The 24668-nt window shown below is 39.8% G+C and overlaps 3 protein-coding genes across 3 annotated transcripts in view; 1 reads left to right on the plus strand and 2 right to left on the minus strand.

Annotated features, from left to right (window-relative positions):
• The window catches only part of colec12 (collectin sub-family member 12), a 39188-nt gene extending 34882 nt beyond the window's left edge, over window positions 1–4306 (minus strand). The window contains exons 1-2 of the mRNA XM_072440817.1: window positions 4196–4306; window positions 2589–2639 (exon numbers count right to left, since the gene is read on the minus strand). Of these exons, the coding sequence (XP_072296918.1) occupies window positions 2589–2639; window positions 4196–4202 (58 nt within the window). The 5' untranslated portion in view covers window positions 4203–4306. The remainder of the gene's footprint in view (window positions 1–2588; window positions 2640–4195) is intronic.
• An 8229-nt stretch (window positions 4307–12535) lies between these two features.
• On the plus strand, window positions 12536–18337 carry clul1 (clusterin-like 1 (retinal)). Its single transcript, XM_072440816.1, has 9 exons — window positions 12536–12662; window positions 12748–12896; window positions 13217–13387; window positions 14088–14335; window positions 15295–15485; window positions 15989–16111; window positions 16696–16916; window positions 17987–18162; window positions 18236–18337. The coding sequence occupies exons 1-9, from the start codon at window positions 12560–12562 to the stop codon at window positions 18249–18251; spliced, it is 1398 nt and encodes a 465-aa protein (XP_072296917.1). The 5' UTR covers window positions 12536–12559; the 3' UTR covers window positions 18252–18337.
• A 737-nt stretch (window positions 18338–19074) lies between these two features.
• The window catches only part of yes1 (YES proto-oncogene 1, Src family tyrosine kinase), a 39177-nt gene continuing 33583 nt past the window's right edge, over window positions 19075–24668 (minus strand). The window contains exons 11-12 of the mRNA XM_072440818.1: window positions 23635–23766; window positions 19075–20422 (exon numbers count right to left, since the gene is read on the minus strand). Of these exons, the coding sequence (XP_072296919.1) occupies window positions 20214–20422; window positions 23635–23766 (341 nt within the window). The 3' untranslated portion in view covers window positions 19075–20213. The remainder of the gene's footprint in view (window positions 20423–23634; window positions 23767–24668) is intronic.

The following is a 24668-nucleotide window of genomic DNA, read 5'->3' on the forward strand; positions in this document are numbered from 1 at the left end:
TATGTCTTTAGAAATCGACCAATAACAGGGTTTTTCACGACCAACGCCAGAACCCATTGTTCAGAATCCAGAGAAATAAATGTCCATTAAGCTCAGCCGATATTGTTTGGCCCAATTTTGATCATTTTCCCCAAATTGTGTGTTTTGTGCAGTGCCCTCTTCACACTTACTTTAAGCTTTTTGTGTATTCTTCAAGCAGCAAATCGACCAACACTACATATCAGACTGTGCTCGAGATTTAAGGCCGATAGATATAGATATTAGCCTGTAACTTCACTTTCTCTGCCATTTAATCACGTGCTGCACGTCATAGTCAAAGCCACTATTGTACACGGTATTATAATACACTTAAGTCACTTTAACTGTCATTCTGTCAATATCACAACCTCATCCCACTTACTGTACATAATAACCTCTTCAATTTAGCCATTTTTCGCTCTACCTGCACAGTTTATGCTAGATTTAAGTTTATTTTCATAATTTATCTTGATTTTCATCATTGCATGTTTCTGTTCTCCTGCTGTTCTTGAACTGTGTGATGCTAAAATCTGGAACATTCTTCCTGAAGATGTGAGACAGGTTCTACTCTGACAATGTTCAAATCTAAGCTAAAAACAGTTTTGTTTAGCTGTGCATATGACTGAAAGGATTTTTATTTGCACTCTTCTCTTTTATGTCTTAAATTACACGTTACCTTTTTGTATTTTTTTATTTATTATTATTAATGTTATTTTTTTTTGACATTTTAAATACTAAAAGATGTATCTGGGACTATTTTGAGGTATTACCCAACACCTTAAAATTTTAGCTTAAAAATATCACCTTTTAAATTTATTCAAATTAAAAGGTCTTTCTTTAGAGAAATTCTCTACAATTCTAAAACTACTATTTAGATCAAATAAATATGGGAAGGAGTGTCCAGAATGCCAATGTGGTTTGATAAATTTTAATTTGGCTAGGTGTTTTTTTATTTTTATATTTTATTTAGTTAATAATAATTTCTTTGTGATTTGAATGCATTTTTCCTGCTGTGTGAAGCACTTTGAATTGCCTTGTGTATGAAATGTGCTCTACAAATAAACTTGCCTTGATGCAACAGCAGAATGTCAGTCCTACAACTAAGTGATTTGCACAGTCCTATTCTTGTACCAGTCGCGGTTAAATAAAGATTGACTTTAACTTGAGCTCTTTAAAACTATTCCTGGCAATATTCTCCGCTGTTCTTCTTGAAGTAAAATGTACCCGAGGTTTTCAACTATTATGAACCCTTTGAATATGTCGGTGTAATAGGCCATTAAAATTCTGAATAGGCTAGCTCGGTAGATACAAGGGGGGAGTTTCTGTTGAAACAAACAACTCTTTCTACTTCAGGAAGGCTCCGCCCAATGGGCGGGTCTTACCACAGAACAGTATTAATATCGGAGTTCTCGATCTAAATTCTTTTATTGACAATGACTCTTGGATGAGAGTCGAAACGTCTATTTTTTCAAACTGAGTCCAGATGACTACAACTGAAGCTTTTTCTACTACCCTTTGAATATGTTTATGTCTCGCTGTTTGAGTCGAGCCGGCTCTCGATTGGGTTGAATATCAGTGGTCAAGAACACACAGGATGCAGTGGTTTCCCCGCGCGAGCTCCTTTACTGTTTTCATAAGCACAGGCAGTTCTAAACAACGGCCAAAAATGATGTGGATTCTGCAAAACGAGGCGTGGCCCGAGATTAACCACAAGTTTTAACCGGCCAAAGAAAATAATGACTTTTAAACACTTTATACAAACATCCTATTCAATATCCTCGGAGCTAAACGGCAGAAATAATGGGACGATTCTCAGCGTTCAAAACTGGGACTCTGGTTTTTGTCGGTAAAATAGTAAAGTGAATATTGTTTTAAATCAATAGTTCCGAAATTTTCCATGATTTAAGGTCATTGTTCATGTTTTTGTCCTTGTAATTTGTAAGTTAGAGGAAGTTCTCGCTCAGACCTGGTTTAGAACTAGAGCTACTGTACTTTTTTAGTTTTAAGTGCTGGATAGAGTGACCGCTTGTCCCTCTTTTGGTTTCCCTGCACATTTAGCCCATGTCCCTCGTCCCACTTGAATATAGATGGTCCTGATTTTTCATTGATGCCACATGAAAAGTAAAAAAAAAGTGAGATTTACAGACAAAAAGTATCATGCAAAGAAATCAAGACATTTTGGTTGCACAGACTTTCTGGGCTGTGACATGTTGGCAAATTTGGTCTGTCACTCCACACCACATGTTCCTATTTGTCCACAATTTTAGATGGTAACCCTGGTGCTAAAAGCTGAACAAGTAAATCATTTGTGAGATGATACGATTGTGGTGAAAATTGAGAACGTTTCACAACAAAACAATAATCCAAAAGACATTATGACCACTGAGTTAAAACAAAGACTATCTCCTCATCGTGGCAATAACGATGAATTTAACTTTTATCAGTCAACTCAATATTTCCAACAACCCATAACAGGAACAAGCGTAAGAAAATGAATGAATGAATGAACTAAATATTGAACAAAACGAATAAGTGGTGAAATAATGGTGAACAGTCTTGTGAGTACTTACCAAACCTCTTATATCCAAAGGACTGCACCTCCTCTTCATCAGCAAAGTCGTCTAAAGAAACAAGAGACAGCTCAGTGCCATCATCATCATCATCATCATCATCATCATAACGTATTAACATTATCGCTGTAAGTCAGTCTGACACAACCAGAGCATCACATTGACTCTGTCGTCTGCTGCGGTTACACAAAATACATGTGCCACAAGTTGCCAAGAAGATGAAAGATTTATGCTGCAGAAAAACATGTTCAGGGTCAATGGAGAAGGTTCTGGCAGTCTAGACTCTTCAGTGGAACGTTTGAAACCAGCAGCCATGATGATTTAGGAGGTGTGAAACCCATCAAAACAAACATGGAATAGTAAAAAGTGCAGGAGGAATGTGCTAACTCCAACCTTGAGGTATGTTAGTTGATTTCAGTGTGAATGGATTGTAGACACTTGCAATAAAGCTTTGTTAATACGCTTATGGGGGTGTTAGACATGTTAACTCTAAACTTTCAGAATCATGATCATCATTATGTGCACTCTTTTGTCATTTGGCACTAATCCTGGTTCTAATTAACATTTCTGAAGTGAAAAATAGTCACATTTCTGTTAACAAAGATCAAATTAAATGACAAAAACAACCCAACAGCAGTCAAAGCAGTAAATTGGACAAAGGAAACAAATAATCTGAAATCGACCGCCCACATAAATAACGGGAAGCTCCCAGTTCAGGCACAAGAGCAATATAAACCACATCGGAAATTGTACACACAGTTAATAGCACCGTGTGAATAAATGCAATGAATGAATAGCAAGTATAAAAAGGTCCAAACATGTACAAGCCGTTATAAACAAAGCAGATGCGCATAACTGCAAGGACATAAGCCAATGACATCAGCAAAACCTTATGAGAAAAACAGAAGCTTGAAGTTATGTGTTAATGTCTGCTGTCCGCCACTAGAGGGCGGTATGACAAACAAACCAGTGCGTGCGCTGATCACCTTCTGGAATAAACTCTGCAAATAAAGACATAATAGAGTGTACGTTTGAGTGTGGATGCAAAACACTATTTAAATCACCGCAAACATTAACTTTTAATTGTGGTACAGCATGCACAATGCACTGACATCTAAGTGATCCAATTAAAGCGCAAACAAATGACAATCACGCACATTAAAAAGCCAATAAAAACGAAACGAAGCAAACTAACATGAATACAAGTGGGGACAAGCAAAACTAGGTGTATGTTTTGCAAAGAGGATGAAAAAAACAAAACGTTAGATGTGAGTTGTTTGCGTAAACAATGAGCTGCAAGTTCATAGTTGTGGAACAAAGTGCAGTGGCGGTTGTAATCCAGATGCAAAACAATCCAGAACCTAAGTGATTCCAGATGTCAGACGTGGAGCTGTGGCCCACGCATTCCTTACGTCTCAAGTGGAGGAAGAAAGAAAGAAAGAAAGAAAGAGAGAAAAGCGCGCTCCAAAAAAGCGACAAAAGAACGTGCGTAAAGTGTGCGTAAAAGTGCGCGTAAAGACTGATAAACAAGGGCCTGCATTTGCATTGTTATGAGTGAAATATGGATGATGATATAGTTGTGCAGGATCTCACAGAATGCGTCTTACCCTTCATTGTGGCTGAATGCAGAGTCCCGTTATGCCGCAGATGTCCCGTCACGTCCACAGCATCGCACGGATCCACACGTGCGCACGGTCCTCGCGTCCTTAAATCCAGGAATCCACGTTTTTCCCCTGATCAAACTGTGTCACCGAGTCGAACCATCCGTTTGTCCGCCGCGCGTGTGGTGAGGTTCCTCCAGTGCCCGGGGTGAACTTTTGTCCCGACTGTGAGAAGAGTTTGAGGATTATGTATGAATCCTGCGCAAATGGACAAAATGCGCCAATTCAGGAGTTCTGTGGGAAGATGCGGAGGTGAGGGGGAGTTTCCACTTCAGCTCTTCTTTGTAGTACCACCTCTAGCAGCAGCAGCAGCAGCAGCAGCAGCAGCAGCAGCAGCAGCAGCAGCAGCAGCAGCAGCAGCAGCAGCAGCAGCAGCAGCAGCAGCAGCAGCAGCAGCAGCAGCAGCAGCAGCAGCAGTAGTAGTTGTAGTAGTAGAAACCGGAGAGGCTGCTGGAGACACCACGTGCTCGCCGCTCCACATCTGGGCGCACCTCCACTCTTTATTTTATTTTATTTAATTTTATTTTATTTCATTTTATTTCATTTTATTCATTTTATTCATTTTATTCATTTTATTCATTTATTTTATTTTAACTTTTAGACTGTTACGTCCATTATATTTCCAGTTTAGGTTCTAACTTCAAAGTGCACTATGTCACTTTCTTGTCAGAGGGTCCAGCTGCTGCTTGTCTCCATCAGGTGGCGTTGCATTTGCTTCGCCTTGAATGTTCTAGAGCATTAGATCTCCATGGAGACGAAGAGCCGATGCCACCGGGTCAAGTTACAAGTGAGATCTGTGGAATGGTGTGGCCTGTTTGTAGTTCAAGGTAGTTTGAGCAGTAAAAACATCTAAATAAATGCAAAAAAATAAAATGAAGTAGATAAATAAAAATGTTTAGTGACATATTGTAGTACTTTCCAGATATATATATGGTGACAAGCGGGTGAATATGTATAATATGTACCTTTATTTAATATGTACCTTTAATATGTATCTTTAAACTGCAAATAGTTTTGGTCTGGAAGCCTAAGATTTATGGATCATTTTCATAATACAAGCAAACATTTCAAAGGTTTTTCTCACAAGATACAGCATCATGGGAAGGAATTTAAATGATATCCAGAATTCCAAATAAATAAGAATAAAATAAAACTCATTGCTGACGGTGTGGATGTGACAAAACATTGCAATATGCTTAAAAGTTTGACACTTAACGTGATGTGAACCCCAGACTTTTGACCTGGATGTTTTCAATTGTGGTTTTCTCATTAAAAAACAACAAGCCGCTTGTAAAAACTACACACAATATAAAAAACATAGTAGTATAATTCAAGTTAAATAAGTCTGTAGCTGCTTGTTGTATTTTCAAACCCAGTGCGATCAGCGATGATGCTCTTTAATTGTCAGGTCTGGTCTGAGAGAAGTTCCCACGACTCCAAACGTCTTGTAAAGCAGTTTATCCCTGACACCTGTTTATCTCTTCAGCCTCCGCTCACTTTGATCACCACTCACCACATCACGGGAAGTAATATTGACTTCCAGAGCGCCACGATGCTCTTACTGGGGTTTACTTTAACTTTAGGGGTTAGCAAAATACTGCATCCGAAGAGCCATCGCGCCCAGAATGCAACATTTGAATCTGTAGCAAAAAGTGTTTTCTTCACTTCCAAATGCTGATAAATGCTGTTCCAATGCAGAGGCTCACTCCATACAGATGAAATATGCTCTTTTTTCAACCAACAATGTTTATTCTAGTTGTGCTAAAAGCTTATAATCTGTCACATTTTCCACCCTCGCTGTGTGAAGGAAAGGTTTCGCAGGTCTTTCCTTCCTGCTGCTGTCAGACTTTATAACAAACACTGTTAGTACTGAACACTCGCAATACTGACCTAACCATGTGCAATTCTGTCATATGTGTAATTGCTGTTGGAATTCATGTGCAATTACTGTGAAATTCATGTGCAATCTATGTGCTGTCGTGACACATATTCATGTGCAATTACTGTCGTGATCACATGCAATGGTATTTATGTATTTATTTATTTATTTGTCTATGGGAGATTTTATTTATAGGAGATCTTCTACTGAAAGTGTTTTTCAGACTTCCTATAAGTGATCTGTTCTTCTGTATCTGCCTCTGTATCTACCTGCGTTGCACCAATGAAATTTCCCCATGTGGGACAATAAAGGAATATCTTATCTTATCTTATCTTACATTTTGTCTTGTTCATGTTAAATATTTCAGTTGATACTTGCTCAAATGAGAATCCAGTTTCGATACTAGTTTTAGCGTCTGATTTCAGATACTTTTGACAGTTAAAGCTGTGGAAACCTGTGGAAAAGACTGTAACGTTCCCTGCGTCGTTAAGCATTTTGAAACTTGCTTTTCGTGCGAAGAAATGCCAGAAAGAGGTTCACACGTAGAGGTCAGTAGAGAATGTTACGGCAACACATTTCTGAAGCGCTACAGAAAATATCCCGACAAACGCTGCTATTGAAACAACTTTATGCCACTAACGGCATAAAGCAGGATAAACCCAGTCAACCCTTTTCTGAGAGCAAAGAAAACATGAGCTGCAATAGATGAATACTGTGGCTCTATAAACACACAAGTGATTACTTTGACTCCGTAATGATTAATTAAAGTCACTGATTCGACTCTCTGCAGCTCAGATCTTATAGTACTAATGAAAAATATGGAAAAAGTTCAGAATCAGAGCTCAAATACTGCTGTAGCTTTCACATATTCAATGTTTAATATAGTGGTTATCATGACAGGCCTGAATTAGAGTATTAGAATTTTTTAAAAGTAGTTCCTTTTTAAAGCAATGCGAATAACACAGGCACATTGCAACTTCCCTAAAAGTAGAATTAAAATTTTGCTAATATGACCAATTTGTTAATACAAAATTAAAAACAGGACTGGCTGAAGCTAACGGGACCCTCAAAAGTGCTCTATGTAACTTTTCTGTTGTAGGGTCCGGCACCTGCTCGTCGCCATGGGAACCTTATTGTTTGGAAGGCTCCACATAACAGTAAAGCAATATATAACGTAAACTGGCTCGCCTCTCCACAGATCTGAGCTGTATCATGGTGACACTTGGCTGTCTTCTTGAAGATAGATACACTTAATGCCACAATGCAGCACATTTAGTAACATCGCCATGGAGACGAGTATGTAAATGTGTCCTTTTTATTCACGCTGCGTTCCAGGCAATGGCAGTTGGTCGATTCCCTCTTGAGCATTACGAGTCTTCAGAGCGTTCCAACTGAAATAACTGAAATAACTCATATGTAAACACTTTGGCTAATGCTAATGCTAATGCTAATGCGAATCTGTCGGCTAAAGCAAAAGTAACGGTTAAACAGATTAATCAAAAATGTTAAATATCAGAATATTATCGGTTTTGACTTGTAATTAACACTTAAAACTACTACCTGTGGTTTTTATATTTGTTGTATTACGTACAGTTGATCTTGTGTGTGAAGTGCTCCCAGTTCACGAGCAGGATTTACCAGTTTGAGCAACATTCCAGTACATTTCCTTTAAGTCGGAAGTGGGACAAATTCCTGTAACGAGTCGCCAATAATCCTGGTTTAGTCTGGTTTAGTCTGCTTATGTTGATTGCCCTTTTACCTCAGTTTAGTTTTGATCAGGTTTTCTGGTTATAGTTATTTTCTTTTCATTTGTTTATAATATATTTAGTATTGAGTCAATGTGTAATTACAGTTCAGTCATTTTCTTGCACTTTAGCTTCAGTGACGACTCTATTTAGTCCCAATCGAGGCTCATTTTAGTCCATTTTGTGAACTTAGCCAAGAACGTGTTGTTACTTGCTGCGCGCTGTTGACTTTGACTGTTTTGTGTCAGGATGATCCACGGGAGGTCAGGGGACGACGCTGTTATGTGAACCAGGCGCTAGAGCTGTCAGTGGGGCGGGGGCCCTATTTTCTGGGTCAAAGCGCGCAAAGAGGGCCCCGTTTTTGAGTAAGTTGAGGCGCTGGAGAGGAGTTTTGGAGAAGCCCTTTCACCTCACATTCCTGCAGAGGTGGAGATGTTGAGCAGCCCCCCCCCTAAAAATATGGAGCCATCAGCGCACAAATGTACGAGCTGCCAGCTGCGTATGTGTCTTATTGTAATGTGTCAATCAGAACTACAGCGAGGGAGCGCGGCGCATTCATAGTAACAATAATGTGATATAAGACACAAATTAGGTTTGTAATTGTAGTATTGAATCTGTTTGATTAATAAATACATTAAATACCTTTTTTTTCAACCACGTCTACATATTTTCACCTATACCATGCAAAGATGTATAATATGCAGATATTTCACACAGCAATAGTTTAAATTTAAAGCATAATTATTCCACATAAATGAGGAAACATGAAGACAAAGCGTATTCAGGAAGCACTGAGTTACAACTACTTGAAGTTGTACTTGTTGGAGTACTTATACTTGAGTTATGTATTTGACAGTGTAACAATTGTACTTTTACTTGAGTAAAGGTTGTGGTTACTCCCACTGTGAGATAGTCAACAAGTGACAAAGGTTTTACAGTATTTTGACAATATTTTATGATATGAACTTTTGTGTTTCTTTCACTTTATTTTTTAGCTCTATCCTTTGAAAATACTAGATTTAGTGGATTATTGATTTTTTATTTTTCTTCTAATGACATTACATTCAAAGTGATGAATTAGTTTAGTCCTGCAATTACTCTAACAATTACACTTTCATTTACTTGTCTTTACTTTACTGCCTCTGCACACATCTATGCTTTGGCTCTGTAAATAAGATCTTATGGATAAATGACACAAGTTCAAACACATGCGTTCAAAAAGGGCACTCTTATCTCCTCGGACTCCACTCACAGCGTCCATGATCAGTACAGACTGTTCCCATCTGCAGGAGATTCTCTTGTTCTAAAAACCAAGAGGGTCGTGTCCTCTTTTGTGCCAACTTCAATTAGACTTTTGAACAAGCTGTGAAGGAAGGATATAGAGCCCCCTTTTTATTACAAACCCCTTTCTATCTGTTTTTATTTTGTAAATATATTGTATCTTTTCATCTGGTTTGGTGTGTTTTGTGTGTGCCAGACCACAAACGAAGTCCCCTAACGGGCTGTGGGTGCTGATGGTTTATACTATACATAGTGACAACGTTGGCACTCACACAAATAACACCAATGTTTCTTGAGTCTAACATTACTCTGGATAAATTGAACCAAAAAAAACATCTAAAATCTTATAAATTGGTCAATTTAAGCAAGCTGATCTGTAGATATATCTTATCTACACATACAAAAGGCACAATCACTTATATATTGATTCAATATTCAATAAATTAAAAATACACAATATAAATGTTATTGGAGAGCTCAAGTATTGACAACTTGCTTGTTTTGAATGCTCTGATTGGCAGGTTCTTGATTGGAGGAAGTCACAGATGAAGAAAAGTGTCTAAAGTGTTGGGGGAAAATAGATTAAAATAAAAGCTAAAAGTCATCATAAAGCGTTTGATTCAGGAAACAGGACAGAACATTAAGTGATCCAGGAAAAACTGAATAAGAAATCAAAGCAGCCGGCAGGATAGAAAAAGTAGAGCGTCTGTTCCAGAGTGGCAGAGCTAGAGACAAGTGTCCAAACACTAGTGTTCCACCAGAACCTCTGCCCATCAGAGCAAACTCAGCACAATTTGCTGAAGAACAAAATAACTTCAAGCAAAGGGACTTCTCTCTGGAGGAGTGATCTCACCACAGAGCTCTTAAAGCCTCTGTAACAAACATCTCAGCACAGGAGGAGGATGTGGAGGAGGTTTTTAAGAAGATAAACCCCAATCAAGCATCAGAGCTTCTGCTAAAGAACTGCTTTCCAGTATTTATCTTTTCTCTGACTAGATTAATCATTCCCTAAAACAGTAAAACATTCCAAGCTTCTGGAAAACAAGTATCATCTGTCCAACACCCAAAGTCACAAATCCATCAAGTAAAACTAACTTTTGCATCATCAGCTGAGATGAAAAGCTCTGAGAGGCTTTTTCTCAACAGACTTTTCCAGCAGTTTAACAGAAAACAGGAAGAACAGGGCGGTTGATGATGCTGTTTTGACCCTGTCCTGATCGTGGATGTAATAGATTACTCCTGATACACTTGGATGAACCAGAAAACAGGATGGTCTTTGCTGACACTGCAGTGCCTTTAACAGTCTGCAGCCATATTTTCATTTGATTGTGTGGATGTTCTCCTCTGATAGAGTGATACCATGTGGTGAGACTCAATGGTCACTTAAGTTCAGTCAGGACAACAGGAAGTCCTCAAGGGTCAGTATTCTCTCCTGACCTTTTCACATCTTACTCACACTGAAAAAGTGGGAAATTGGACATACAATATTTGAAATAAGCAGATTATACACAGTTGATGTAGTAATGCTGATGGGCATTTACAAGCAGAGCTGCAGGACAGTTGTAGTCCTCCACTTTGGTCGTTCCCCCGCTGACCATCCGCCCTTCAATTGGACGGCCAAATAAAAGAAAGTATGAGGAGTACAAGGAGCTAGGGACACGTATTGACTATGAACTGACCTTTAAAAGCAACATGGACCAAATAATACGTAAAAGTCGAGTAGTTTCAAAGAGAGAAAGTGAAATTTATTGACCACTTTGTCTGAAAATGTAATAAATGTAAACCATATTAACTAGTCCAGGTTAGTTAATTACTGGTTTGTGTTTGGATCTTGTTTTGCTGCTAATAAACAGCTATTGTCCGTGTCTCCCGTGACTAAGCAGCATTATCTTACGCAAACCCAGAGCATGCGACAGTATTAAACGCTGGATTAGCGTCCGAAGAGTTGAAGCAAAGACACTAATAGGATGAAGGTGAAGCAGAAATAGCTCTGGGTCATTACGAGTCAAGCTGAGAAGAACACAACAACACACTGTCTCTGCCTCTGAGGGAGCGTCTACAGGTATGTTTATCAGGACACTTTCTAACGCTTTAATGCATTGGTATTGTTGTTATTTATTATTCATTAACTGGCTTTTTTATTCTTATTTAATGATACGCATTGTGGTATTGCTGTGTTTCATTTCATTATTTAACAACCAAAAATATAGGTCAGTCTGCAACAAGGATTCTTAAGGTTTTAAACCAAAATATAATTATCATTGTAGCATAAAGAGAATAATGTAATGTTTTTATTTTGTGTTGAAAAGTGTAGATCAGGGTTATTCAACTCAGGCCAATGCTGTAACAACATTTTGAGTCGCACTAAATATCCCCAACACTGTTTTAATAAATTGAGTTGATACAATAAAATGACTTCTAACGACTGATAATGAAGATCTTTGTGAGAAATAGAAACATAAAAAATGCTTTACCAACATAGCTTTGCAAAATTGCCCATCCAGTTCTGAGGCAGAATTAAACCAGGTCTAAACTAGTGCTAACCCACAATTTAATCAGTAAACAAGAATTATTTTGTGTTGTTGTTGTTGTCGTCGTCGTCGTCAGTGTTGTTGTTGTTGTTGTTGTTGTTGCCTCAGATTAAATCCCTTGGAGGGCCTGATTTGGCCGCGGGCCTTATGTTGAACACCCTTGGTCTAGATCATGACCAAGCTCAGGCCAACTTAAAGCTTTTAGAAAATAGGTGTACATCCTCCTTAAGGGTCAATCCTTCTGGTGCAAACTTGTATAACTGCACGTTGAACCGGGCCTGATCCGTCAAACAAATGAAGTGTGTTTTGTGATCATAAAGTCAGTTAAAGTTTGAGCGCTTTGTGGCCTGACATTTGGCGACAGACGGATGGAGCAGACAGAGTGGATCAGCCACAGCTCATGCGACTGGAGGAAGGAGGAAAACAAAAAGTATTCAAACAAAGTTGGATTAAGAAGTCAATATTCAGAAATATGGTGCAAATAAAGCAAAACTTCCAAATATGTATATCTGTCAACACAAATACATCTAGTGTAAACACAAATAATAAATACAAAATAATGATGAAAAGAACTGTGCAGTGTAAGTTTTGTGCACTTTCAACAATAATAACTGACCAATTGGTTTATTAATCTTTAATGTGACTAAAATGCCATAATGTCACCTGGTGCAATCTGGTGTGTGGCGCCCCCGTGTGGAGAACATATATATTATAGTCATGAAACGTTGTGCAGCTCATGCTCAGCCTCAAATGCTTTTATTTCAGATAAAACCTGAGTCTGAGTCTGAACCTTTTACTCTTGTGATGTCAAACACCAAAGTCCCTTTGCTCTTCTGAATCTTTCTTATCAGGAAGAACATTTTCCGATCAGAAAATGAAGCTCATCTTGAGTTTGGCTGTGCTGGTGGTGACACTCGGTGTCCTGCAATCTGCATCTGACGACCAACTCGGAATCATCTCAGAGGAAACTTTGACACGTGAGTTAAAGCTGCTGCTTGAACAAAAATCCAGTCAAATTAAGAGTTTTTACATGGTAACGTGACTAAACTGTCGGGCCCTCAGAGCTGTCCCGGGCCGGTGAGAATGTGGTGGATGAGGAGATGAGAAGGGCTCTTTTTGGAGTGAGGCAGATGAGAGAAGTGATGTGGAGAAACGAGCAGAAACACCAGCATCTGATGACGTCCCTGCGGCGGAGCGGCGACAAAAAGAAGGTCAGCCTAAAGTTACAGCACATAAATGTACACATGCAATCCTACACGTGTACAGGACAAGTCATACTTTCAGCAGAGATGTGTTCAATTGCACAGCTGTATACTCAATTAGCAGAATACGTTTTTTTCTTCTAAATTGCCCAAATTAGATTACAGTCTCAAAAAGAGCCATGTTTTTTGCAGAATACAGTCCACAAACCTAAGCTCACACACAGTAAGTTCAGTTGATTGTCACAGTTTGATGAGGCTGACTGTCATATCCATTGTTTTGCATTGCACATGTATAATATATCTGATTGTACAAGTGTCACTTTTTCCAGGGCGCAGAGCAGGTGGCCCAGGATGTGACCCAGAAGCTGACAGAGGCAGAGCAGCAGTGCAAGGACTCGCTCCAGTCTGAGTGGGACGAGTGCAGACCCTGCTTAGAAAACGCCTGCAAAGACTTTTACACCTCCACGTGCCGCAGGGGCTTTGCTGCCTTCCACAACAAGGTACAGGCTCTCATACCACTTCTCACAAGACTAATGCTAAGGAAAACCTAGCCTAATAACTGATCAAGCATAAGCCATATCATTTTCCCCTTATTATTATTATTATTATTATTATTATTATTTGCAGTATTATCTTGTCTTACGCTAGCTGTTTTTTATTCATTATTTATTATTATTTTATTTTTTCATTTATGTTTTACTTATTTTCTTTTTTCTTTTTTTCTTTTTAATTTATTTATTTATTTATTTTATTATATTTTTTTATTTATGTATTTATTTATTTATTTATTTTATTTATGTTTGTTTTTTTAAGATGATTTTTTTTTTTTTTTTTTTATTTCCCCCCTCCATCCCTTGTTGGGAAATGGGAGTTTTTGTTTATAAGAGTTTTGTTTATAAGAGTTCTTCTATTGAGAGTGATTTTTAAACTTCCTATAAGTGATCTGTTCTTTTCCTCTGTATCTACCTGCGTTGCAACAATGAAATTTCCCCATGTGTGGACAATAAAGGAATATCTTATCTTATCTTATCTTAAATGCACAAAACTCATCACATACATTTTGCATTTATAATAGTTAAAGAAAGAAAGGAAGAAAAATTGAGAACCAAGATGAATAATGGACAATGAACAATAATGAACAATGCACCACATGTGTCCAGATCTGTTCTAATTGACCGATACGTTCTGTTGCACTTGAAGGTTCAGACCTTCTTCCGCAGAGTGTCCGGTCGCTTCGGGCCCCAGCAGACCAAGCTGGAGCCGGGGGACGTCCTCGTCAACCAGGAAAGTCCCGAGACCAACGTGAGCCGGATCGAGGAGTCCTTCTCAGAGCTGGTGTCCCGAGTGCGCACACTGGTCAACCGCACCATGGCCCTCGCCGCCCAGATGAAAGGCCGATGGGACCAGAGCCTCCAGGACGGCTTCATGAACGACACCCGGGACCAGAGGTGGGTCAAGAGGTCAAAATGTGCCCTAAAAAGTCACATATGGCCAGAGCAATGGGAGAATGTCTGGTCTTGTCTGATCTTGGTGGGTCTGGTCAGTAACTGGACGAGAGGCCGATGGAAATACCTGGTGTTGTAGTGGTGCAGCAGTGTCTCCGTGGTAACAGCACTTTCCAGTTCAGACCAATGAATCAGGCCTGCGACAAATTATTAATTCAGTTGTCGACCAATTTTTTGTTTTCAATTAGTCGACTAGTCAGATCTTATTCAATTTTTTGTATATTCTTAAATTTTATTCATATAAAATACATTCTTAACCGAGCTGAAATATGCCAAGTGAAGGTTTCTAGATTAAAAATATAATTGTGTTACTGACTATTTGGATATTTCGCAGCTCTAACACAGATCTTTTAGTGTTTTTGAGTCTGTAGTGTCCAGAAAATGGACGATTATGGACGATTATGGTCAATTATTCAAATAGTCAATGATTATTTTAGTAGTCAATGCAATTGCATTCCGATTAATTGTTGCAGCTTTACAATGAGGACTATTTGTGTGTCCTTTGGCAAGACATGTAACTCCGCCCACTTGGCCTCTAGTGTTGTCGTACAATGATGGAAATTGGCCCATTACACTACGTCCTGTTTACAGCATGTTTCTTATGTCCCGACCAAATAAAGACAACAATAAGAACTGAGAAACTGGAATTATGATTTCAAGTTTATGTAATCGTAGAGACAAAATATCAAATAATAGATTCTGGTATTTCTAAAGAATAGGCACGAAAATGATACCAAATCATAACTGAAGAAACCCTTTTGTCACTTACTCTCAGTGTGAAAAGTAATCTAAACTTTTACTCGAGCAAGAATACTGAACATTAGAGGTAAAAGTAGAGTCTAAATACTACTAAGCACAAGTTGAGTAGATGTAACTGCGTACGACCTGCTTCTTTCTTGCAGTGTGCTGGAGAAGAACCCGGCGGACCCCTTCTACCCGGCCCGGGACTCTGGGTTCCTGCAGGGCGTGGGGCTGGACGAGGTGCTGGACTCCTTCTATGATTTCGGGCGCAGCGTAGCACAGGAGTTTGGGTCAGTGGTCACTCAGGTGTTTGGAGATCTGAACAAGGCTGTGGAGGAGGTGAAGAAGACAGGTCAGTAACAGTCTGCGGTGTGAGGCCTAATGTGGGCGGGGTTTCACTTTGTACACACCCTGCAATTCTAAGTCAACGGGCATGATTGTTTTAAAGGGACACACAACAGGGTAAACACTTTATTTATTTTATTTTTGGACAGTTTTCTCTCTCAACAAGCAGACAAAGAAGAAATAAGACCTTATTATATCCATTTTTTTATGTCCCAAATGTATAATGTTCCAAATATGTGCACTTTTGGCCATTTTTACACAGACAATGCCTTTTTTTATATATATAAACTACAAAAGGAGAATCAAATTAATACCTAAATGTATTGTGTCTTGCCCTACTTTCTGATAGTAACATGTGATAGTAACATGTGAACTGCTTTCAAACGCACATACATTAGACACTCCCTAAACATAATATTAACATTAATTTGGAATAAAATGATGTTATTAGACAATGTTTAATGCTGCTGTTTACATTTACACGTGTATTGTCTGTGTGTTTCTGCTCAGACAGGGAAAGCATTCCCCGTTTCTTCCAAAACAGGAAGCTGTGCAGAGACCTCCGCAGACAGACCTCTGAGTGCTGGAGGCTGCACAGTCAGTGCGAGGCCTGCCAGGGCGCGCTGCTCACAGGTAAAGCACTACTGTCCCTGTGCCAGGAATAATACTATATTATTTAGGGCTAAAACACCTTTAATATTAACCTTGATTTAAGACATAATGAATAAATGGCTTAGTAATGACTTAATTAAGGGGTTAGAACTGAGGATATTAATGAAGTTGTTATTAAGCCTGAATAATTCTGAATAAACACTTTGTTCATTATGAATTAAGTCTTTGTTTATTCTGTATTAAAGCTATTAAAAATGTAGTGTTACTGAAATTCCACCTATTTGACAAATTGTTCTCTCTCATTTCTGTTGTATGTTATTTATTGCAAAGTCATTCATTTGATTATCATGGAATAGTTCTATTCGGAAGTTACTATAGAATATATACTGTTTGAGTAAAAATGAGGAGGGATTGGGCCAAGGAGAGCTTGGCCGTGCTTAAGTTGGTCGTTACCATTGCTCTGCATGTATTATTCAGGCAGCAATTCTTTCTTTCACTTGTCAATTATGTTCAGAAGTGCCGACCCTCTCAGTGGAGAGCGGAGTCACATCGTGTCCCCTCCACCAGCCTCATCTTCATCATAATCCCCGTCTCCTCCACCGCAGAGTGCCCCAGCGTGCGTGACCTGCATGTGGAGCTGGACGAAGTGTCGCAGCTGCTGGACGCCTCCAAAGAGCAGTACGAGGAGGTGCTGTCCATCGTCCGCAGACACGTGGACGAGACTCTGGCCTGGCTCTCCGACATGGCCGCCGAGTTCAGCTGGGTCTCCTGGGTCCATCCCTCCACCAACAGGAGCGCGCCGCAGAACATCTTCAGGGTCACCATGGTAAAGCTACTACTGCCAAAGCGGCTTCTACTGCGATTGCTGCAAATGCCACAAGTGCAACTATCATACTACTACTACTACTACTATAACTACTACGAGGGCTGCACGATGTATCGCCATCAAATCGAAATTTGAATCATCGCAAATCGCAAAGACTATAATTATTTGAGTAATATAATTCCCTCCACAAACAACAAAACATCTGTCTTATTGCGTTGAAATCCTGCAAACCCGGTAGTTTAGATCTCTGCAAACATTCACAAAAGGGCTGGGAATCCAAGATAATATGTGATAAAACAGGTCACATATAATTATAGCAGGATTTTGCCATAATCAATATATTGCTCATGATAAACAGTGAACGATGTATCACCAGTTTTAAGAAACAAATGCATTTTAAAAATGTTTTCTTTCTGTTTTTGTTAAATCATGGCCTGCACAAACTTAATATGAAATATACCCAATTTACTCATCAAAACAGTGAATATGTCAAATGACTGATTCTAAATAAAATAATAGCACTGTCAAAAAAATACAAAAATTAGAAATGAATAATAAATAATAAAAAATAAAATGTACCAAAAATACTTACGGTGATATCGGTAGAGCAGCTCACAGCATTGATACTGTATTGTTTGGATATTTTAGCTCTATTGTCAAAGGCATGTGATTGTTGTATTCGTTTAGCTGCAGTATATAATTTAGTCTCCTCTACAATGTTTAAAATATGAACTTTGAACATAATATTAATATCAAATGTATCACTTATCCCAGCACTGGTCCTACACTTACTGCTACAGATACTACCAAAAACTACGAATCTCACCGGCCCAGGAGCAGGGATTTTACACTTTTGCATATCATATATTATTTTTTTTGCTGTGTCAGTCTTTATTTTTGTCCAGAAAATGCGTGATAAGATTTCATAACTTTACAGTGCAAGTGCTTATACAACTATAGTGTGGTCCGAAGAAAGAAAGCGACAAAGGGTCTAATAAAATCTTTCAGAAACGTTTTTTAAAATGACACGCACAAGTTCCATCACAAACCATGGTTCTTGTCCCCTGTAGGTGGCGCCAGAGGGCCATGATGAGAACCTGCCTGTGCGTGACACCAAAGTGCAGGTGACCGTCCTGAACTCCCCTCCTCTGCTGCTGTCCATCCCGGGGGAGCTGGAGACACAGGACCCCTCCTTCATCGAGTACGTGGCCCAGGAGGCACTGGACAAGTACAAGGAGATGGTCAGGTACTTACGGCCAGAGAAGTGTGGTGTTCTGATGGAACTTTACTTCATAACTAATGTATTTCTTTGTCCTCAGATTTGAAGATGTGTAAAACTCCCCATGGACCTCCACAAAAGCATCAAAGCACTTTATTGACAGACTGTGAATGTCTTACCTGCACGGAGTCCTCCAAAGTGTGGAAGTGGTCATAGAACTCACTGAACCTGTGCAGTTTAGTTATAGACATACACTTGTTTGAAAAAGCAGATTTTATTTAAATTAACCATTGACATTATCCATATTATCATTAAATATTTACACTACTTAAGGAAAGAGTCATGGAGCTCTCTTTGTTCAAATAAATACTTTAAAAGGTCATTTTAAGTACATCAGTCTCATCTGGATCCAAATTTTTGAGAAGTTAGTGCAAGTGTGAATGCACCAGAACACATTCAAATTAGAACTAAACGTGGAGAAAACATGGACAAAACCTGGACTAAAACAGCACCAAATAAAGTGTACATTTGAAGTAAACTGGGCTCAAAACAGGACCAAACCAGTGCAAGTGTGAACATATCCTCAACATGTACTAGACCAGGACTGAACCAGGACTAGACCAGGACTAGACCAGGACTGAACCAGGACTGAACCAGGACTGAACCAGGACTGAACCAGGACTAGGCCAGGACTAAGCCAGGACTAAGCCAGGACTGAACCAGGACTAAACCAGGACTAAACCAGGACTGAACCAGGACTGAACCAGGAACAATCCAAGTCGATATCAGGACTAAACTGGGCTCAAACCAGGAAATGTGTGAACGCACCTTTAAAAATGCTGTTAATAAAAGGATTTAGCATCACCAATAGTAATTATTTTGAATTTGCATATTCATTTAAAAGGACAATTATGAACTCATTAAAGATTCCAGATCATCTTCTTTAAGTAAAACATTTTATTTTTTCTGTACAAAAATCATATTAGTTCAAATTCAATCTCCTCGTCTCCTCACAAGGTCCAAGTCCCCATTTTCTTTGACAACAATCACACTTTTCAGCTCTCACAATAAAAAAATCAGACAATTGTTCACATCTTTCTCCAATCTTTCAAATCACGTATAACAACAGGTCAAGAGGTCGCGCCTGTAGGTTTTGGATGTAAAAAGGGCCCCGAGTTTGGCCCCTGTGTGCAGCGGCTTCGCTTAATGACATGAATATTTCAGATTTTCCTGGTGTCGATTGCAAATTCCACACTCTGTTCCCGAAAAACGTTAACAAAACCGTAGCAAAAGTACACGGCTCGTCAATTTGAACGTTCTTTGTACCATTTATTGCAAGGCTTTTGCGTCGCCGTGTGCAAGACAAAGTTAGTCGTTATATATTTGTGCATCGAAAAACAATTTAAGAGAAAAGATATTGTACTTAAGTTTCACAGTGGTCGATTTTCAAACATTGTTACACAAGGTTTTTCTGCAGTTGTGAATTGTCAAAGTAGCTGTAAAATCATTTCAAGTACCCAATAAAATGTAAAACAGGTCGATTGTTAAAATTACACCGTTACTAAACATGTCATTCATTCGCCACAGAACATCATTTTATTCTTTTTGCACGTTTTTGTACACGTGTTGCATCCATGCACTTCTGCCCATCTTACTCGAACCCTTTCCAGCCACTTCACAATCACATACTTGTACCATTGCGATTGGTCGCTTTAAAACGCTTTCAAACCAACAACCAAAGCATTCTTTATTTAAAAACAAACATGCTAAAACAATATAAAAACAAGTAGAGAAAATGTGTTAAAAATTGATTTTAAAAACTGCATTTGTGGCTGTGGATTGATGATTTCTGAATGTAAAAATGCAGCACAGTGTCGTGGCCAGTCTTTCGCGTGACTTACACCCAAAGCTTCGTGCACCCGCTCCAGTCCGGGCATCCGGGAGCCTCCCAGACACGCCCGGTCCCTGAGCACACCGACGGGACAATGTTCTGATGATATTTGCAATTCCGGCGCGGAAGCTCCCGTTCCCGCCGTGCCCCTCCCCCAGGCGCCGCGCCCCCTTTCGCCGCCGGCCCGTTAGAGGTTGTCCCCGGGCTGGTACTGGGGCTCGGTGGCGGTGAAGTAGTCTTCCAAAAAGGACTGGATGTACTCGAACGTGGGCCTCTCGTCCGGCTCCTTCTTCCAGCAGACGTGCATCATTTCGTGCAGGGATTCGGGGCAGCCCTGGGGGCACGGCATGCGGTAACCTCTCTCCACCTGCTCCAGCACCTCCCGGTTCACCATCCCTACGACAAAACACACACGAGTTTCATACGTTAAGATCGTTCTCTCATCTTTTGCTCGCTTAGCCGAGTCTCGCGTGATCAAACGGGCTGTAGAATGAAGACAAATGCGCAAAGGCGCGTGTGAGCGGTCTTTCCACGAGCGGCTTTTTAGAGCCAAAATGGAACAAAAAGCAGAAATGTGTGTGGATTAAACTGCGTGGAAAGGACACGGGAGAGCGCTGTAGTCACTGGAGAGCGCTGATGCAGACTGACGGCTTTGTGATGCTTTTGTTTGTGCCGTTTCTAAAGTTTAAGAGTCTTAACATGCAGCAGAGTCTGGCACTGTCTGGCTGCAGTTATTGATGTTTACGAGCTGCGACCCGACAAGTAGCGGTATGAGAATCGCACTGACCCCAAAGCCTGGCGGAGTGGCAAAGTGGGCTTAAAATCGGGTAATCGAAATGGGCAATGCAATGGTCTATTGTGCAGAAGGTTTTAGCCTGTTAATGAAGCCACAGAAAGCCAGTCACATGATGGGTACATTTACATGGGCAGTAAAAATGAGATGACACAATTAAATCTGAATTTTGGTGCGTGTTTCTAGGCAAAAAGCACCTGGTGACATGTGACAGTTAATCACATTGTGTTTTTAAGAGTACAAGTACAATACATTTTGGAATAACCTTCAATCATTAAAAAATTTTCCTTTCTTTGTTGTAATATTGCATGTTTTTGCATAACTTTCCTTTAGATAATCAGAAATGTCAGATACAACTGTTCACATTTGAATAAACCAATGACTCAGGTGTGCACTTGTGTGATTCAGAGTCTTCATTCACGTACACAGAGCCTTTAATGCAGTACCTTGGATGCATTCCAAAATAAGAAATACTTCAGACTTCACATTGGAGGGAATGGTTTAAAATAGTCTCCAATTATAATTTGAACTCTTGCCATTAGCAGATAAATCCTCTTCCCTCTCGTCTCGTTGCCATTTAATCTGGCAATCTGCGACGACGAGAAGCAACTTGTACATGCGACTGATTATTATCATCCAGATCATTTTAACAGTGATGAAAACCAGACTATATTTGAGCTATTTATGAGCTAAACCATGACCGTAAAATATCCTGCTCGAGTGGACTGTAAAATCAAACAAAATAACAAAATATCACTTTATACTCGTCAGCACTTTTGGCAGTCTTTGTAAATACTTTTTAACATTATACGTGATGCGTAATGTTCTAACTTCGCACATCTCCAAAGAAACCGCAATCAAATGAATTCATGATCAACTGAAATACAGCTCTGTGCGTGGATTAGTTCACGAGTTTAAGAGATTTAGGGAACGAAGCGACTCTTTTGAAAGGAAAGCCAAAGAAAACATCTCATTTTGTCATTTAATAAACTCACGATTTACTCTCAAAACTCCCTTCACATCCATCTTCTCCCATCTAACCTTCTCCATACGAACCCTAAAAATACCGTCCAACACTGGTCGACTAAAACGCCACGAGCCGCTCATATAAAACAGTTTTTGCGCCTCATCTGCAGCTTAAATATAGCCCCCCAAAGGAAACGGCTCATCTTTTTTCGGGACAGCGTCACTTAAAAAGCCGCTCGACTTGGCGCGTGTCGTCTGGAGACAGGGGGAGCCACTTATGTTTAATCCTCTGACACGGCCTGGCCCTGGCGCCGCGGGACGCTACGGGAGGTTACGGCGCAGCTTTACTCTCCGCGGTCGCCTGCCACTCGGCGTGCGAGAGCCGGGGCCCGAGCCTTCGCCGACACGTGGGGCAGAAATAGGCGCGCCAGATGTTAATAGTGTCAGATGATGTCGGATTTGAGACTCGCGAGTGTCAAACGGAGCCCTAAAAGCAGCTCTGTCGCACCAACCCGCCGTGTATAGAGATCTATGTATATGTCTTCGAAAATAGAACTGAATGACGTGTTCTTCACTGCTTTCCCGAGGAATACTTTAAGCCACATTTTAGGTCCAATTTTGCACTATTTGACTTTAATGTTGTACCCGCTAAAGTATTGATAAGTATCTGGGTATCTATTGCTTTTGTTTGACAACCTTAAAGGGGAAGGACATTTTGGATTATCTAGAAATGTGCTTTAAACTCTTTACAAGCATTGCTATTTTTTAATTTATGATTCAAATGTTGTCTTAGTGCCTGATATTCAAGTGAAAAACCATGTCCCATGATAAAGAACTGTCTTAATTCAAATTACGTCATCTTACGCCTACTAATCCAGTACTGTTTTTGTTTTTAAGACATAATAACACCAATTCTTACAACTTTTTGGGAGATAATTTACCAGATCTTGCCATAAAAAGACCTCCAAAAAAAACAGGCAGCAACAAAAAAGTCACAAATGCACCGTTTTGAGGGATTGGGGTGACTTAATTACAGCAAAAGGAGGAGCAGCAGCCAGATGGCCCCTCTGCAACACGATGTGGTTAGACTGCCATATGGCGCGCTCTGTAATCAGCGCTGCAGTGCCATCACCGGCCTGAAGGGGGCAGCAGACCGACAGCGGTGAATGGCTTCAGACTGAGGGATAAGATAAGATAAGATATTCCTTTATTGTCCCACATGGGGAAATTTCATTGGTGCAACGCAGGTAGATACAGAGGTAGATACAGAAGAACAGATCACTTATAGGAAGTCTGAAAAACGATGCAGCAGTTTCCAAGAGCAGGGGAATTAGGCATCTGTTTTGAGCTATTTTAAACTGCACGTGTGAGAAGAAAATATCTTTGGACCAGACTAAAAAGTGCCCAAACGAAATATTCCTTTGAACACGTATGGGTACAAAAAATATATAAAATCCAAATCACATCAACAGTTTGAGAACGATGGTGAAAACTAGTACAAGACCATATGGTAAAAATTCACGAGTCTATTGTTAAAATAAAAGCTTATATCGAGCCTATTCCTTATCAAAATCAGAGTTTGGAAATTCTAATACCATAACATTATTCATTCTCAAACAAAAAAGTGGAATTGTGTCAAAATCATAAGGAATTTAGCACAAATAACAGATCATACAGTTACTTAAAGGACAATTTGGTGTTTTTGTTGTGACCACATGAGTTATACCCGCAGTATATCCTCATTTTCAACCCTCACTAACAATGAACAGTGACCGGTTGCATGATAATATCTTCTTTAGTTCAGTTTATTGTCAGTGATGTTGCACGTTCTGACTCGGACAGTCGTTACCTGGGTACGGCACTCTGCCCTTGGTCACCAGCTCGGTCAGAAGAATCCCAAACGACCAGACGTCTGACTTGATGGTGAAGCGTCCGTACAGCGCCGCTTCAGGGGCCGTCCACTTGATGGGAAATTTAGCTCCTGAAAAACACAGACGACAATGAACAATGGGGTGAACTCTGAGTATTAGTGAGGTTAGATCACCAGAACGAGCGCCATGTCGAACAACAAGTGAGACTCAAGCATTTGGTCTAAGCCGGGATGATCGGAGGCTACTAAGAGATTTAAGGTTGTTGTTTTTTCTGGCTATAAAAAAAACAAACCCAAAAAAACACTAATCAACCAACTTAATTAACTACTGTTTGTCAAGCTGATATGCAAAATCCCAAAAGAGGCAAATGGAAAGAAAGAAGGAACATTTATCCAACGCTTTGCAGAATAAAATCAATTACTTTGTGCTACTGTCTGTCATTTACAGTGTTAAATTTAAAAATGATGAATATGTGTTTCTTTTTAAACAGGTAAACCAGACTTCACACAGATTCTAGAGTTCATTTCCTGTATTTACTCGTGTAATTGACGGTTAAGGACACTTCTTTTGGCACACTTTATCTCTGGTCGTATTGGGAGCCAAACCAAGTCGCCAGAAACTAATTGAAGCGTCTGAAGTCTCAGTGGCAGAAATAACCTTCAATAACCTTAACTTTGGTTTAATTAAATGACAAACAGAAATAACACGCGGCGGCGACCGGGTTAAACTGTTATTCAAGTGAAATGTAATACAAGATGGCGGAGGGTTACGACAACTAATCGTTTCCGTGGAGATGTTATTGCTTTGCCTATAATGTTCCAGGGTACAGCATTAAACGTATCGGTTCTAGGAGGTGACACTCGGCCAAGTTACAGGTCAGATCTGTGAAGAGGCGGACCTGCTCGCGGTGAGAACATGTTATAAGGCACTTTTGAGCAATTGAAACGCGCACAATGACTGCTGCATGGATACTGAAATGTTACACCGTGCAGCTTTAACTGTTTGAATGAAT

The sequence above is a fragment of the Eucyclogobius newberryi genome, unplaced genomic scaffold, assembly GCF_026437365.1.
Source record: "Eucyclogobius newberryi isolate DKJ021-1_F unplaced genomic scaffold, fEucNew1.0.hap1 SCAF_12, whole genome shotgun sequence".
NCBI lineage: Eukaryota > Metazoa > Chordata > Actinopteri > Gobiiformes > Gobiidae > Eucyclogobius > Eucyclogobius newberryi.

Coding starts and splice junctions, on each gene's coding strand:
- clul1 (XM_072440816.1), top strand. CDS start 12,560: ATGAAGCTCATCTTGAGTTTGGCTGTGCTGGTGGTGACACTCGGTGTC. Junction 15,486..15,988: donor GGAGGAGGTGAAGAAGACAG/GTCAGTAACAGT, acceptor GTTTCTGCTCAG/ACAGGGAAAGCATTCCCCGT. Junction 16,917..17,986: donor ACATCTTCAGGGTCACCATG/GTAAAGCTACTA, acceptor TGTCCCCTGTAG/GTGGCGCCAGAGGGCCATGA.